Here is a 15,155-nt window from a genome sequence, read left to right as displayed (position 1 = left end):
TAATGATAAGATTGGACTCGTTACTCTGAGGATTAAGTTGGGCGAAAATGTCACTAGAAAACTGGGCTATAGGAGTATTACACTCAAGTAGATAAGTAATCACGAGTGATGAGTCATCCACAAACTTATCCCCTGTCTTCGTGCTCTCTCAATATGTAGTGGATCACAGCAAAAATGTTATGCCTGCATGTTTGGTGCCATATTTTTCTTCAGTACTCTTTCCCCCTGAAATCGACCAAATTTTTAGGAAATTGGAGGGTACCAAGCAAATTTATAGCTATAAATTCAGTAACATCTCGTTTGCAAATGGAAGAAGAAGGAGATTGTGCCAACTTCATTAGGAATTCAACATAAATTTAAGCAGTATTAGGGAACTGAAGACTTTGAATGAACCCAGTTAATCAACCGTCTAAGCCAAAGGACCGGTAACTTTCTGTGACCGGGAAATTATTATATTTATTTTTCTGTATAAACATACTTTGTGTTAATTATAATACTTTAGCGTCTCTGCTGCTGATGAAGATTTAAAATTTCTTTAAAATATCCAGAACTTTTATATACGTTTTCACTGTCTAATAAAGGATGTATCCCTATTTGGAACTCTTATTCGTTTTTGTTTTTACTCGCTTCAATCCTCCGAGAAAAGATATTGCTTGCCTTGAAAAAAGAAGTTGCTTGCCCTAGAAAGAGAAGTTGCTTGCCCCGACCCTGATACCCTACCACTTCGACTGTAGTCGTCCTTGTGTGACCTTCAGTAACGATTTTTCATTTAGCCTACACGTTACGAACCTTGTAAGAAAGAGCAACTGCGCTGTCCGATCCTTGACCTCACTACGTCAATTCGTGTTTCTTATAAAGCAGTTAATACTCGCGTGCACCTGTTATGTACGCCCTTTGCTTGAATACGCATACCCAGTTTGAGGACCACTAGCGCCACTACCTCAGCGACGAAACTGAAACAGTGCAAAAAAGAGCCTTAAAATCATTCTAGGAACTAAGTATGTCACTTACGAATCTGCCCGCGTAGCTCTACGAACCCGACCCTTAAAGAACGCAGATACCATCTGATATGTAATTATGGACACTCCGTGCTTTTGAGTGATAAAAAACGCTCCCTACTACCCCTCGCCGGAGCGATCAACCAAAACATACCCCAAAAGAATAAACTTGTACCAGAGCACTGCACAACTAACTGTTTCGCTGACCTATTCATTACTTTTCTTACTAGTGTCATAAATCATACTTAGTATGATAGTGCTTATACTATGCTTAGTGCTTATAGTTATTAGTGTTTAGTGCTTAGTATAATAGTGCTTAGCATGTTGTAAAAGGTGACACAAATAAGTTGCGGTATTAGCCGTAACTATGATAGTTATTTTACTAGATGATTCTCGATTCTTAGTTATCTTTGGGACTAAATTTCCACTAGAATCAAACAAATTTTGTTTGACAGTAACATCATTTTGTTGACAGTAACAGTAACATCAGTATAGCTTACAGGAATAGTAACAGTAACAGTAGTAACAGGAATAGTAACAGTAATAAAACTTTGCAAACAAGTAACAGAGGCAATATTTTAAATAACTGTTAATATTATATGTAATTGTTAATATTTTAAGTAATTGTTAATATTTTATGTAATTGTTATTTGCAATAACAGCAATCTCAGATCATACTGTTTTACTCTGAGAATAACCTAATGAGAAAATGAATAATCTAATTAAATATGGTATGGATTGTTTTCAACAATCCAAATAATGGATTGTATGGTATGGTATGGATTGTTGCAAACAAATAATAGAGGCAACATTTTAAGTAACTTAATTTTTAAATAATTGTTAATATTTTGAGTAACTGTTATTTGCAGTAACAGTAATCTTGGATTATATTGTTTGACTCTGAGAATAACCTAATGAGCAAATGAATAATCTAATTAAATATGGTATGGATTGTTTTTGACACTTTTGGCCAATTTCCATTACACGCAGAAGAAAAAAAGAACAAAACAAAAACCTTGAAGTCTTCTATTTCTTCTTCAAGTTTTTGCTTTTCGTCCTTGTAAATTTTTCGCAGTTCTTCCAGCTCTTCTTTCAACCTTGCTCCCAGTTCTTCACTCGCTTGATTCTTCCTGGCTAAATCTATTCTTAGGTTTTCTAGTTCTTCGAGTCTACTATTGAGTACTTCTTTTTCTTCTTTAAAAGATCCACAGCTTTGTATTAAATTTTCGATTTCCTTCGTTAGAGTCGAGTTTGCAACTTCTAAACTAGAAACTTTCTGCTCCTAAAAATGGAAAATGTTGACAATAATAATATAACTTTACTCAGTATTGGGTAAGAAAAACATAAAAGAATGAGAGAAGGAAGCAGTTACCCCCTCTAAGAATTTTTGCCCCCTCCCCTTAGATTTCAGAAAAATATTCGAGACACGACATTTCTGTCGATCAAACTCACCGATTCTCAGTGGTTTAGTACATCTTTAAATTTATTTCTGGACAATTTCTGGCTTCAGCATAGCTTTTTTACTAACGTGGTCAACTTACAACTACCGTCTTGAACCTAGAACGCGTTTTCAAAATATCATAAGTCGTTTTCGGCCATCCAGGAGAAGTGGTTAGCATGCAATACTTGAAATCCTTTGCTCGTGAGGACTAAAGTTCGAGTCCTGGTGTCACTGGTTTTTCGAAGTTCTGGTGTCACTGTTGTCATTTAGTTTCGAACAAGGATCATTGGTGTGCCTAAGTGGGCTCATCCAGGGTCGGTCCAGCTCTAAATGGGAAACCAGAGAAATTTGGGGGAGGCAAACAGGGAGCGTGTACGAAAGCAGAGGATGGCTGGCCCCCAAACCTACCATTGCACTTCCTGACTGAAGGGCGACGAAACGGAAATCAGCATCACCGGTAGGGAGTGTAAAGTCCAAAGCCGTTTTCTGTACCTTTTTCCTTTATAGCTCTTAGCCATGGCCGTTTTACTGATGACCACTTAAGATACTTGTTTCTCAGTGATAACTAGATACCTTTCGTAATCAACATTTCACCTTAATGTCCTGACATTTTTATCAGAATATTTTGCAGCGTCTGATACAACCTGGTACTGAGCGAATCCATCGTAACCGAAAATTTAAAATAAATCTTAATTTAAAATACGTTTTGAAACAAAAACTAAAAAATGAGGAAGAATCACCGTTGGAAGCTGGTGCAGGAATTGTACCTGTTATTTCGGTTGATGTTTTTAATAAATGTTTATCGGGAAATAAATTTACGGGAATTGGGGGAAATAACCTGCCAGCCCACGAAATTGGTGTTGGATCATAATGAAAACTGGGCCAGTGGAATGACCATGATCAGATATTCATATAGAGAAATTAGAATCCATCCTTTTAAAGAGCAAGGAGAGGCAGTTTTAGAAGGAACATTTGTCTTGGGCGCAAAAATTTTAGGGGCGCAAAATTTCAAATAAATAATCTAACGGCTTTAATATTTTATAAGTTTTGAAATTTTATTGTTATTAAAGTAAAGTAGAAGGCGTAGTTGGCAGTATGTATAAACAAATTAAATCCAAAATTTACATTTTTCCCATATCTACATTATCATTCGTTGAAAATAAAAGTAAGTAGACCGAACTTAATCAATTTTAATCTTTTTTGCTACATTTTGCAACCAAATTTGGTTAATAAATACAAATTCTGTTAATAAATGAAAATTAGTTAAAATGTAGGCTGAAAGCTTTTGGAAGAAGGAGAGGGGCTAATCAAAATTTTGCCCCAGGCACAATGGAGGCCAGAACCACCACTGCAAAAAAGAAAAATCTTTTTTTCACAAAACAGTGATTTATCTTCTTTTTTTCTTCTTTGTTGCTAGTGGGGCACTAAAACATCATAACATCATAGAATCATATGATGTCTATGTCATATGATGTCATCATAAACATCATAGAGAGATGTTTAAGGGCCTATTTGAAAGGAAATTCCTGTATCTAGTGTCTTCTTTGAGCGATTGTGATAATGCAAACAGACGTATTACTGTTAGAATTCTTAAATAAAATTTCGAAAAGGGATAAATCTTTTTATACACACTTTTAAATTGAAACATAATTACCTACGTCATTTATATATTTGAATTTTTAGAATGAATTTTAAACAGAATTCGATGTTGCATTCTCTGAAATTCTTTAAACTTACTAATCTAAAGCAGGGGCATAATTTGCTATGGGGCAGGGGAGGAGAGAACGTTTAATTTGTCAGTCATTTTCACTTAATTTGAGAAAATTCGATCTAACTCTCCCCACCGAAATTACACCGCTGATCTACAGTTAGGTTAGATTATTTTCATATGCATAGCATTCATCTGTCAGATAGTTAACCAGTCTTCCGATATTTCGAAGGCCTTTGTTCATCGAAAATTAAAAGCTTAGGCCAAAAACGTGGTTCTAATCTGAAGTTTATTCTATTTTCATGCACATATAAAATATTCAATCTCATCTGATACATAAATCGACACTTTTTGGGTTTTTCGATAGCCCCTCCCTTCTGGAAAAGGAAAAAAATTGGGCCAATAATGCGACCCAAATCTATAGTTTATTCTATTTACAGCCAGAGTCATAACATTCAAACGAATATGTCATTTAATACGCCAGTTTTTGTGTTTATTGATGGTCATCCTATCTGGAAACATTAAAACTTGGGCCAAGAATATAGCCCTAATCTATATTTTATTCTATTTACTTACGCATATCTAGCCTAATATTAAACTCTTTTGTCATATAAAATTTGCCAGTTTTGAATATTTCGAAAGCCCCTTGCTCTGGAAAAAAAAATCTGGTCCAAGAGTATGGCCCTAATCTTTATTATATTCTATTTACACATAGCCTACATGTAAAATAAACTATTCTGTCGCATGATTCGCCACTTTTTTTTCGAAGACCCCTCCTCCTAGAGTATTAAAAATTTGTGCAAAAACATGGCCCTAATCAATAGTCTATTCTATTCACATACACAATATTCAGAATCATCTATCACACAATCCGCCAGTTTTTGCGTTTCTTGAAGGCCTCTCAACGTCTGAAAAAAACAAAACTTGGGAAACAATGATGCAATAGGCGTTATACTTTCACCGGTAGGGAAGGAGATAGCAGCCCAACCCTTGTTTGTGTTGATTTTTGTTCGTTTTAAGCTTGATTTGCATATTCAATTTCAGTTTTACTCGTTTGAAGATTTATTTATTCATTTATATTAGTACCTGTTGTATGTTTATTTGCTATGATTGTTAGTTTAATTTCTGTTTGTTTTGGGTTTCATTTATCAAACAGTTCGTGGTAACGAGCTGTATTAAGGAGCGACCCGGCTCAATAGTACACGAAACTCTAAAAAACGGAATTTTGATGCTAAAAGATACATCAAAAGAATCGGATTTTCATGTTGATTTTAAATATATAAGTTTCATAAATTTAGTCTTTGTCATCAAAAGTTACGAGCCTAGGAAAATTTGCCTTATTTTGGGAAATAGGGGGAAACACCCCCTAAAAAACATAGAATCTTAACGAAAATTACACCATCGCATTCAGCGTATCAGAGAACCCTATAGCAAAAATTTCAAGCTTCTATCTACAAAAATGTGGAATTTCTTATTTTTTGCCAGAAGACAGATCACGGGTGCGTGTTTATTTGTTTTTTTTTTCAGGGGTCATCGTATCGACCAAGTGGTCCTAGAATGTCGCAAGAGGGTTCATTCTAACGGAAATGAAAAGTTCTAGTGCCCTTTTTAAGTGACCAAAAAATTGGAGGGCACCTAGGCCCCCTCCCACGCTCATTTTTTCCCAAAGTCAACGGATCAAAATTTTGAGATAGCCATTTTGTTCCGCATAGTCGAAAACCATAATAACTATGTCTTTGGGGGTGACTTACTTCCCCACAGTCCCTGGGGGAGGGGCTGCAAGTTACAAACTTTGACCAGTGTTGACATACAGTAATGGTTATTGGGAAGTGTACAGACGTTTTCAGGGGGATTTTTTGGTTTGGGGTGGGGTTGAGGGGAGGGACTATGTGGGAGGATCTTTCCTTGGAGGAATATGTCATGGGGGAAGAGAAATTCAATGAAAAGGGCATGGGATTTTCTAGCATTACTATAAAAAAAAATGAAAAAATAAACATGAAAGAGTTTTTTTTCAATTGAAAGTAAGGAGTAGCATTAAAACTTAAAACGAACAGAGATTATTACGCATATGAGGGGTTCTAAAAATACTTTAGCATAAAGAGCAAGGTAAATACCTTTTACCTTGCTAGTAAATACCTTTTAAATGCTAGGAGGAGATAAATACCTCGCTCTTTATGCTAAATTATTTTTAGTAATTTCAACTATTTATTCTACGGCCTTTCTGATTCAGGGGTCATTCTTAAAGAACTGGGACAAAACTTAAGATTTAGTGTAAAGAGCGAGGTATTAACGAGGGGACAAATCCCCTCATATACATAATAAAAATATAAGAATATAAAAGTTTGTTACGTAAGTTAATTCTTAAGTTACGTATATTTTTTACTAATAAAAACGTTCATTAAAAATTAAAAGTTTTAGTTGCCTTTTTAAGTAACCGAAAAATTGGAGGGCAACTAGGCCGCCTTCCCCACCCCTTATTTCTCAAAATCGTCTGATCAAAACTAAGAGAAAGCCATTTAGCCAAAACAAGAATTAATATGCAAATTTCATTTTAATAATTTATGTGCGGAGAGCCAAAATCAAGCATGCATTAATTCAAAAACGTTCAGAAATTAAGTTAAAAAAAACTAGTTTTTTTTAACTGAAAGTAAGGAGCGAGATTAAAACTTAAAACGAACAGAAATTACTCCGTATATGAAATGGGTTGTCCCCTCCGCAATCCCTCGCTCTTTACGCTAAAGTTTGACTCTGCCACAATTCTACTTTTTATAACAATTAAAAACTTTAGCGTAAAGAGCGAGGGATTGAGGAGGGGACAACCCATTTCATATACGGAGTAATTTCTGATCGTTTTAAGTTTTAATGTCGCTCCTTACTTTCAGTTAAAAAACTAGTTTTTTTTATTGAATTCTTTAATAGTGATTTCTGGTCGTTTTGAGTTCAAACTCTTATAGATTTTTGTTTCTCCTGATCTTAAGTTTAACAAAACCTTTTCTTTTTCTTTGAAAAACTTCTTGTTCGGAAAGTTTTTTTAAAATTATTATAACAAATATTTACACAGCATGTAAATAATATCAAGAACAAAGGCATAAAAATAACTATAACATCAATGATATAAATTTAAAAATATTTATGTCAATAATATAGGACGTATACAGATCTTCTTTTACCCGAAATATTTTTAACAATTGTTTTACATTTTTACAGTCTCATTGACATTTTAAAAAATTTCCGCTTTTTCTTGACTAACAGTACAATATTTTTTTTTCCTGTGTTTATTGACTCAAAATCTTGAATTCGGCCTACCTGGGCTTGTGATAGTTTTTTTTTGGAAATAAACTTTAGGTTATACTTTCACCCCCAAGGGCAAGTACACCCCAGTCGACCTTGACCAAAAATTCCCACAGTTTCTTCTTGATTATATAATCATAATATCTTATTTTTCATGGCTATTGTACCAATTGAATCACAGTTTTAGGGCACTTGTTTGTCTTTATAAAATCACCCCCAGAAATCTGTTCTCGCAACCCCAAACATCTAAACTCTTACCCAAAGTGTACATGCCGCTCTTCTTTTACCCCAAAGGTATATACAGTCAGGAGCCCCTGTCGATCTTAAAAAATTAACATAGCTTCTTCCCATTAACATCATCCTAATATAATAGCATCATTATAGCATCATAGCTAATATCATAGCATCATGGAAATTGTACCGTGTTTATTACGATAAGAGACCATTTTAGTGTACTTGCTTAGATAACTTTATAAGACTACCCCCCCTCCCCCATAAATCTTTTTTCACACTCCCAAACATCGTATCTCTTAACCCCAAGGGAATGTGCGGCCAAATTAGGGGCCTCTGAACCACTTTTGCCAACAAATTGTCCTAGTATCTACTTAATAATATCGTCCTTTCGTAATCAAGGTTTGTAAGTTTACTCTTAACCTCCGTCAATTCTTCCTCGCTTTTCTCTTTCCCTTTCAATTTTTTTTTCTGGCACCCCCCGACAAACTATTCTTTTGTGCCAAGGGTGTGTGCACCCCAACATATCTTAACTGTTTATCTTAACAAAAATTAGCATAGTTCTCCCTACTAATAATATTTTAATATATTACTAGTACCACAATATCATGGTAATCGTACCATGTGTATTATGGTAATTTTACCATTTTAGGGTACTTGTTTAGATACCTTTATAGAAATCAACCCCGAATATCACTTTTCACTCCACCGAACATATTATCTCTGATCCATATTGGAATGTGCCACTATATCAGGGGCCTCTGAACAAATATTACCAAGAAATTGTCATAGTATCTACTTACTAACATCATCCTTTCGTTATCACGGTTTGCAAGTTTATTCTTCACCTCCACTAATTCTTCCTCCCTTCTCTTTTTCTCTTCTTCCAGCAGCGATTTCGCCTGATCCAAAGACTTAGCCTCCTTCCTCAATAAATCCAATTCCCTTTCAAATTGAATTTTTCCATCCTCATTATCTTTCAAGCATTTAATCAAATTCTCCTTCCCACTTTTTATTTCTTCTTCAAATGTGGTCAGTTTGATGACTAGGTTTCTTATTTGACTTTCATATTTTTCTGTAGTTTCTTTGATTTCTAGTTCAAGTTTAGCCTTCAGTTCTTCATTCTCACTTGATTTCAATTTTATCTCATTCACAGATGTTTCTAATTGATCATTGAGATCATTCACCATTTTTTTGTTTGATTCTAGAGTTTTTTCGATTTCTACTTTTGCAGCAGATAATATATCAATTGCGGAATCTTTTTCATTACTCACTTCTTTCAATTTTTGATTCTCACTCAAAGTATTAATTAGCTCACTTTGAGATTTTTCTAATTGATTTTTGAGATCATCAACCAATTTGTCATTCTCATCTTGGGATGTATCAATTTTCATTTTCGCTAAGGACAATTTATCGATTGCCAAGTCTTTTTCGATAACCAACTCTTTCAATTTTTCATTTTCTACCGTTGCATTGTTAATTTTATTTTCCACTTCTAATTTTTCCTTTATAACAACATTTTTGAGCTCATCCAATTCAGATTTAAGCTTAATTATAAGTTCGTTCTTTAGATTAAGTTCCTTCACTGTTTTATCATTTTCATCAGTTTTATTAAAATTGATATTTGCCAACTCATAATTTACTTTCTCAATATCCTTTTTTAGTTTATCGTTTTCTGCTTGTAAGCACAATTTCCCTTCTTCGATTTCTTTCGATTCTTCATCGTGGCGAATAAGTGCTTTTGTTAGCTCACCCTTAGTTTCGTCAATAATCATTTGAAGACATTCCTTCTCTTTTTTCACTTTTTCTAGATTCTTTTCTTCCAATTCTTCTATTTCTTTTACATGTTCTACCAGTATCCGATTTAGTTCATTTTTCTCTAGTTTTAATGCTTCTTCTAAATTTTTGATCTTTTCTCTGAGTTTAACCGACTCTTCTATTTTTTCTCCTTCTTCTTTTGATTGTTTTTCATATTCTTCTATTCGCACCTTGTCACTTTTGACTTGGTTTTCCAAATCGTTTATTTTCTTTTGATTTGCTTCAATCACAGCCTAAAACGGAAGAATAATTCATCATATATATATATATATATATATAAATATATATATATATATATATATATATATATATATATATATATATATATATATATATATATATATATATATATATATATATATATATATATATATATATACTAGCTGTTGGGGTGGCGCTTCGCGCCACCCCAACACCTAGTTGGCGGGGGCGCTTCGCGCCCCCCCCCCCCCCAAGCCCCCCCGCGCGCGTAAGTCGCTACGCGCCATATTAGTTACGCGCCATATTAGTTACGCGCCATTGTAGTTGTGTCCCTATGTCCCACCTATGAATATAGATATATATATATATATAAATATATATATATATATATATATATATATATATATATATATATATATATATATATATATATATATATATATATATATATATATATATGTTTTTAACTACGTAAAACTTGCGAATATACAACATTCTTTGCTGTCCCATCGTCTGTGCATATAAATAGATTGTCAGGTTTACCGACTCTTGAACATGCAACGCATAATGGTCCATGGGAAAACAATCCGTATTCAGATCTATACCTCATGATTCTATTGATTGCCCTTGAGCTTTGTTGATTGTGATTGCTAATCGACCATTTCCTTTGTTGCCGTCGTCATTTATATATCCCCCTGTGCCCCCCAGCGTCCCCGTTGTAGTTGTGTCCCTGTGTCCGGGTCGTCATTTATATTCCCTGTGTCCCCGTCGTCATTTGTGTCCCGGTGTCCCAGTCTGTGATTTCTATTTGAGTGTCCCGGGCGTCATTTATATTAGTCAGGATATTGTAGGGCATCGTAGCATCGATGAGTTTAAGCAATTCTTGTCAACTGATTGTTTCGCCTATAAAGAATATTATCTCGAGGTAAGAACTGATCACCGACCACAACGATTGCCACTTTGTTGATAGTTGCGTATCAGGAGGCATCAATTCGATTGCTGTTTTTAAGCAGAAGCACTAAATTATTATTTTTGTGGAAAAGATGATATATATAAATATATATATATATATTTTCTTTTTAGTTTTTTTGTAGTTTTTACCTTTTTTAGTTTTTTTCTTCTTTTATATTAATGCTAAAGCCAAGGTTCAAACCTGGAGCCTCTCGGACCTAGAACCTGAAACATAACGCTTTACCAACTCAGCTACTTCGGCGTGAATACATTCGTTTTGAGCAGCTTCCTCGGGTGTTGCCATTGTAGGTTCTTCAGTCATTTTACAATTAGAAATTTCTCTTTCAACGGTCTTCTTACAATTAAAAATTTGTCTTTGAACGATATTCTTAAATACCTGTGTCCTGGTCGTCATTTATATTGCCTGTGTCCCGGTCGTCATTTGTGTCCCGGTATCCCAGTCTGTAATTTGAGTGTTTTTTCTTTTTAGTATTTTTTAGTTTTTTACATTTTTTCTTTTTTCAGTTTTCTTTTTCTTCTTTATTTTTCAGCTTCACTATGAAATACATATCGCCGAACCTTTGTTTTTTTAACTAAAATCTGGTAGGCATTGATGACCTTATCCAAGTCAAGATCCCAAACCCAATCATCATCGCTATCATTTTCAGTTTTGATATGTTTTGACTCTCGCTGTCCAGGTGGATCTTCATCTAACTGCGCGGTTTTGCGTTCTTTAGCCTCAAGCCTGTTTCCTTGCTGTTCTTTTGATTCCTCGGCACATTTTCTTTTCTGACTTTCTCTATCAGCAGCAAGTTTTTTGGCATAGACTCTTTGAGCATCTTCATCGGCTTTTGCCATTGTAAGTTCATCAGTCATTTTAAACTTAAACATTAATAGATTTCTACGTGAACATATATGTCTTAAATATCTTTAATGACGTCACCGTCATAGCAAAAATAACGACAACTAACTTCATGACGCCAGTCGACACAGAAACATGACGTCACCTGATCCACAGACAGACAACTTATTTTTATATATATAGATAGATATAATTCTAAAATTGTCAGGTAATTTTCTATTTTGAAATAAAAACTAAAAATTATTGCTCAGACAACATAAATATTTTTGATATTTACATAATAGCTTTAGTGGTTCTGGACTGAAAACTAAATATGCTAATCAAATTGGGAATTGCAATCTTTTAGGTTGAAAAGGCAGATCCATTGGAATCATGAGAATGCGTGGAATAAGAAAAGCCTCACCCTCAAAAGGCCCTGTCAAGATTGTTGCCTCTATTACGTTATAACAGACATAACACGTCATTTGTGTCCCGGTGTCCCGGTCTGTAGTTTCGTTAGTCGACAAACATGACGTCAGACGACAAACAACTTCATGACGACATTCAGCTCAATCCTTATAATGACGTCAGTCGACAAACATGACGTCAGTCGACACACAAACATGACGTCAGTCGACAGACAGACAAACAACTTATTTTTATATATATAGATAGATATTATCTATATATATAAAAATAAGTTGTCTCTGTGTGTGTGTGTGTGTGTCGAGTGACGTCATGTTTGTGTGTCGACTGACGTCATGTTGTTGATTGACGAAATTACACACCGGGACATCGGGACACAAATGACGACCGGGACACCGGGACATCTATATATATAAAAATAAGTTGTCTGTGTTTCTGTGTGTCGAGTGACGTCATGTTTGTGTGTCGACTGACGTCATGTTTGTTGATTGACGAAATTACACACCGGGACATCGGGACACAAATGACGAGCGGGACACCGGGACATAGGGAATATAAATAACGACCGGGACACTCAAAAAGAAAGCGACCGGGACACAAGGAATGTTCGATTAGCAATCACCATCAACAAAGCACCGGGACACAAATGACGACCGGGACATAGGGAATATAAATGACGACCAGGACACTCAAAGAGAAATTACAGACCGGGACACCGTAACACAAATGACGACTGGGACAAAAATGACGACCGGGACACCGCGACACAGGGAATATAAATGACGACCGCGACACTCAAAGAGAAATTACAGACTGGGACACTGGGACACAAATGACGACCGAGACACAGGGAAACAACAACAACGGGGATGCCGGGGGGCACAGGGGGATATATAAATGACGACAGGGACACAGGGAATGTTCGATTAGCAATCACCATCAACAAAGCTCAAGGGCAATTATTAGAATGACGACCAGGACACTCAAAGAGAAATTACAGACCGGGACACCGGAACACAAATGACGACCGGGACAAAAATGACGACCGGGATACCGCGACACAGGGAATATAAATGACGACCGCGACACTCAAAGAGAAATTACAGACTGGGACACCGGGACACAAATGACGACCGGGACACAGGGAAACAACAACAACGGGGACGCCGGGGGGCACAGGGGGATATATAAATGACGACAGGGACACAGGGAATGTTCGATTAGCAATCACCATCAACAAAGCTCAAGGGCAATCATTAAAATAATGAGGTATAGATCTGAATACAGATTGTTTTTCCCATGGACAATTATATGCTGCATGTTCAAGAGTCGGTAAACCTGACAATCTATTTATATGCACAGACAATGGGACAGCCAAGAATGTTGTACATTCGCAAGTTTTACGTAGTTAAATATATATATATATATATATATATATATATATATATATATATATATATATATATATATATATATATATATATATATATATATATATCACAGGTGGGACACAGAGACACAACTACGATGGCGCGTAACTAATATGGCGCGTAACGACTTGCGCGCGCGGGAGGGCTTGGGGGGGGGCGAGAGGCGCCCCCACCAACTAGGTGTTGGGGTGGCGCGAAACGCCACCCTAACAGCTAGTATATATATATATATATATATATATATATATATATATATATATATATATATATATATATATATATATATATATATATATATATATGTGTGTGTGTGTGTATATATATATATTTACATAAAACAAATAAACGTGGAAAAGTGCTAACCACCGAAAACCGTGAAATAATGCTCGGCCCAGACCTATGCACAACCGTTCTCAGTGCACATAGAACATAAAATAGAACATAAACGGAATATAATATAAAATAGTATAAATGAAGTTAATATAAGTATAATAAACAACGAAAAAATGATTTAAACAATATAAATAAAATGACATTAAATAATATAAAAAAAGAATAAAATAGAATACAAAACAGAATAAAATACACAAAGAAAAGTAAAAAGATTAACATGAAAATTACAAGAGGCACCTAATCGCACCTACTGCAAGTATCCTCTGAGATATTAACCTGAATATGAGCTGGAATCTTGTCAGTTCTAACATCTGGATTTCATTTTGCGAAAGCCTTAAAGTTAGATTGTGATCTTAAAACTTATTTTACTAAAAGCATAATATAGAATAAAAAATATTATGTAATGTTATATAATATATTATATATAGAAATAAATATTACTTAATCTTACTCAAAACAGAAGTATGTATCTCTCTCCCCTCCCCCCCTAAGAAATTGGTGAAAAATAAAGTTAGCTGCCTCAAAGCCTCTTTATGATAAATAGTAATTTGGGCTTTATTATATATTTTCTTCTGATTCAGTTATTAATTTAACTATTTTATTAACTAGCGAAGCCTGTCAAACGACAGGAAAAAAAAACAGATTTTGCTCGTTTTTGCTAATCAGGGACAACTTTTTAGCCCTTCTCCTACAATTTAGCCATAATTATAAAATTTAAGTCAACCCCTTAGTTGTGAGATAAAACAGAGTAGACTTACAACAGTTGTAATGTTGACTTTACCCTCATAGAGAAGATACCCTCACTGAATTCCTTATCAATCTGCACGCTTACAATAGTCTAATATAGATATCTCTACAAAAGTAACTATCACCAGATAGGAACAAATTCTCAATATTTAAGTTGTTATCAAAGGGGGAAAAGGCCTAAAGGCCGGACTCAAACCCATAATCTCTAGACTGGAATTCTTGGCACTCAACCATCTGATCTTACTGGGCTTGTTAGTCAGTTATACACTTTTGGTGCATTAAAATGAACAAATAAACAGGTTTAATCCTCTGATTTTCATTCAATCTATATGAATCTTTCGTAGGAAGTCTGAAATCGAGGGAGTAAAACGCTTCTTTGGGACATTAATACCTTCTACCCATAAGGAAATCCATTTGCAAATACCCCAGCAAATAGTGTGCAACTATGTGATAATTCATAACCGATAGTTTCATTGGACAAACGGTCCAGAATAACGTTCAATTTTTTTGGACTGTGTACACGTTTAGAGACGAATGGTATGCCACATGTCTGTGTGGCTTCTGAGCAGGAAAGAATCTCCAGCATTTTTATTGGGGGGGGGGGAATAGGGGTCCATATCCAGATAATCAAGGGGCTTGGGCTATTTAATATTTTCTCTCCAAATTATCGGGGGCAACT

At 35.1% G+C, this 15,155-nt stretch overlaps 1 protein-coding gene across 4 annotated transcripts in view; it reads right to left on the bottom strand.

The window, feature by feature from the left end:
- LOC136040250 (CAP-Gly domain-containing linker protein 1-like) overlaps nt 1-15,155 on the bottom strand; it is a 185,626-nt gene that overhangs the window by 33,181 nt on the left and 137,290 nt on the right. For all 4 annotated transcript variants that reach the window (XM_065724461.1, XM_065724462.1, XM_065724463.1 and 1 more), the window contains 2 exons: nt 8,473-9,720; nt 2,014-2,280 (listed from right to left, as the gene is read on the bottom strand). In XM_065724461.1, coding sequence (XP_065580533.1) covers nt 2,014-2,280; nt 8,473-9,720 — 1,515 coding nt within the window. The remainder of the gene's footprint in view (nt 1-2,013; nt 2,281-8,472; nt 9,721-15,155) is intronic.

The sequence above is a fragment of the Artemia franciscana genome, chromosome 20 (assembly GCF_032884065.1).
Source record: "Artemia franciscana chromosome 20, ASM3288406v1, whole genome shotgun sequence".
Classification (NCBI taxonomy): Eukaryota; Metazoa; Arthropoda; class Branchiopoda; order Anostraca; family Artemiidae; genus Artemia; species Artemia franciscana.
This window is presented reverse-complemented; position numbering and strand designations above follow the sequence as displayed.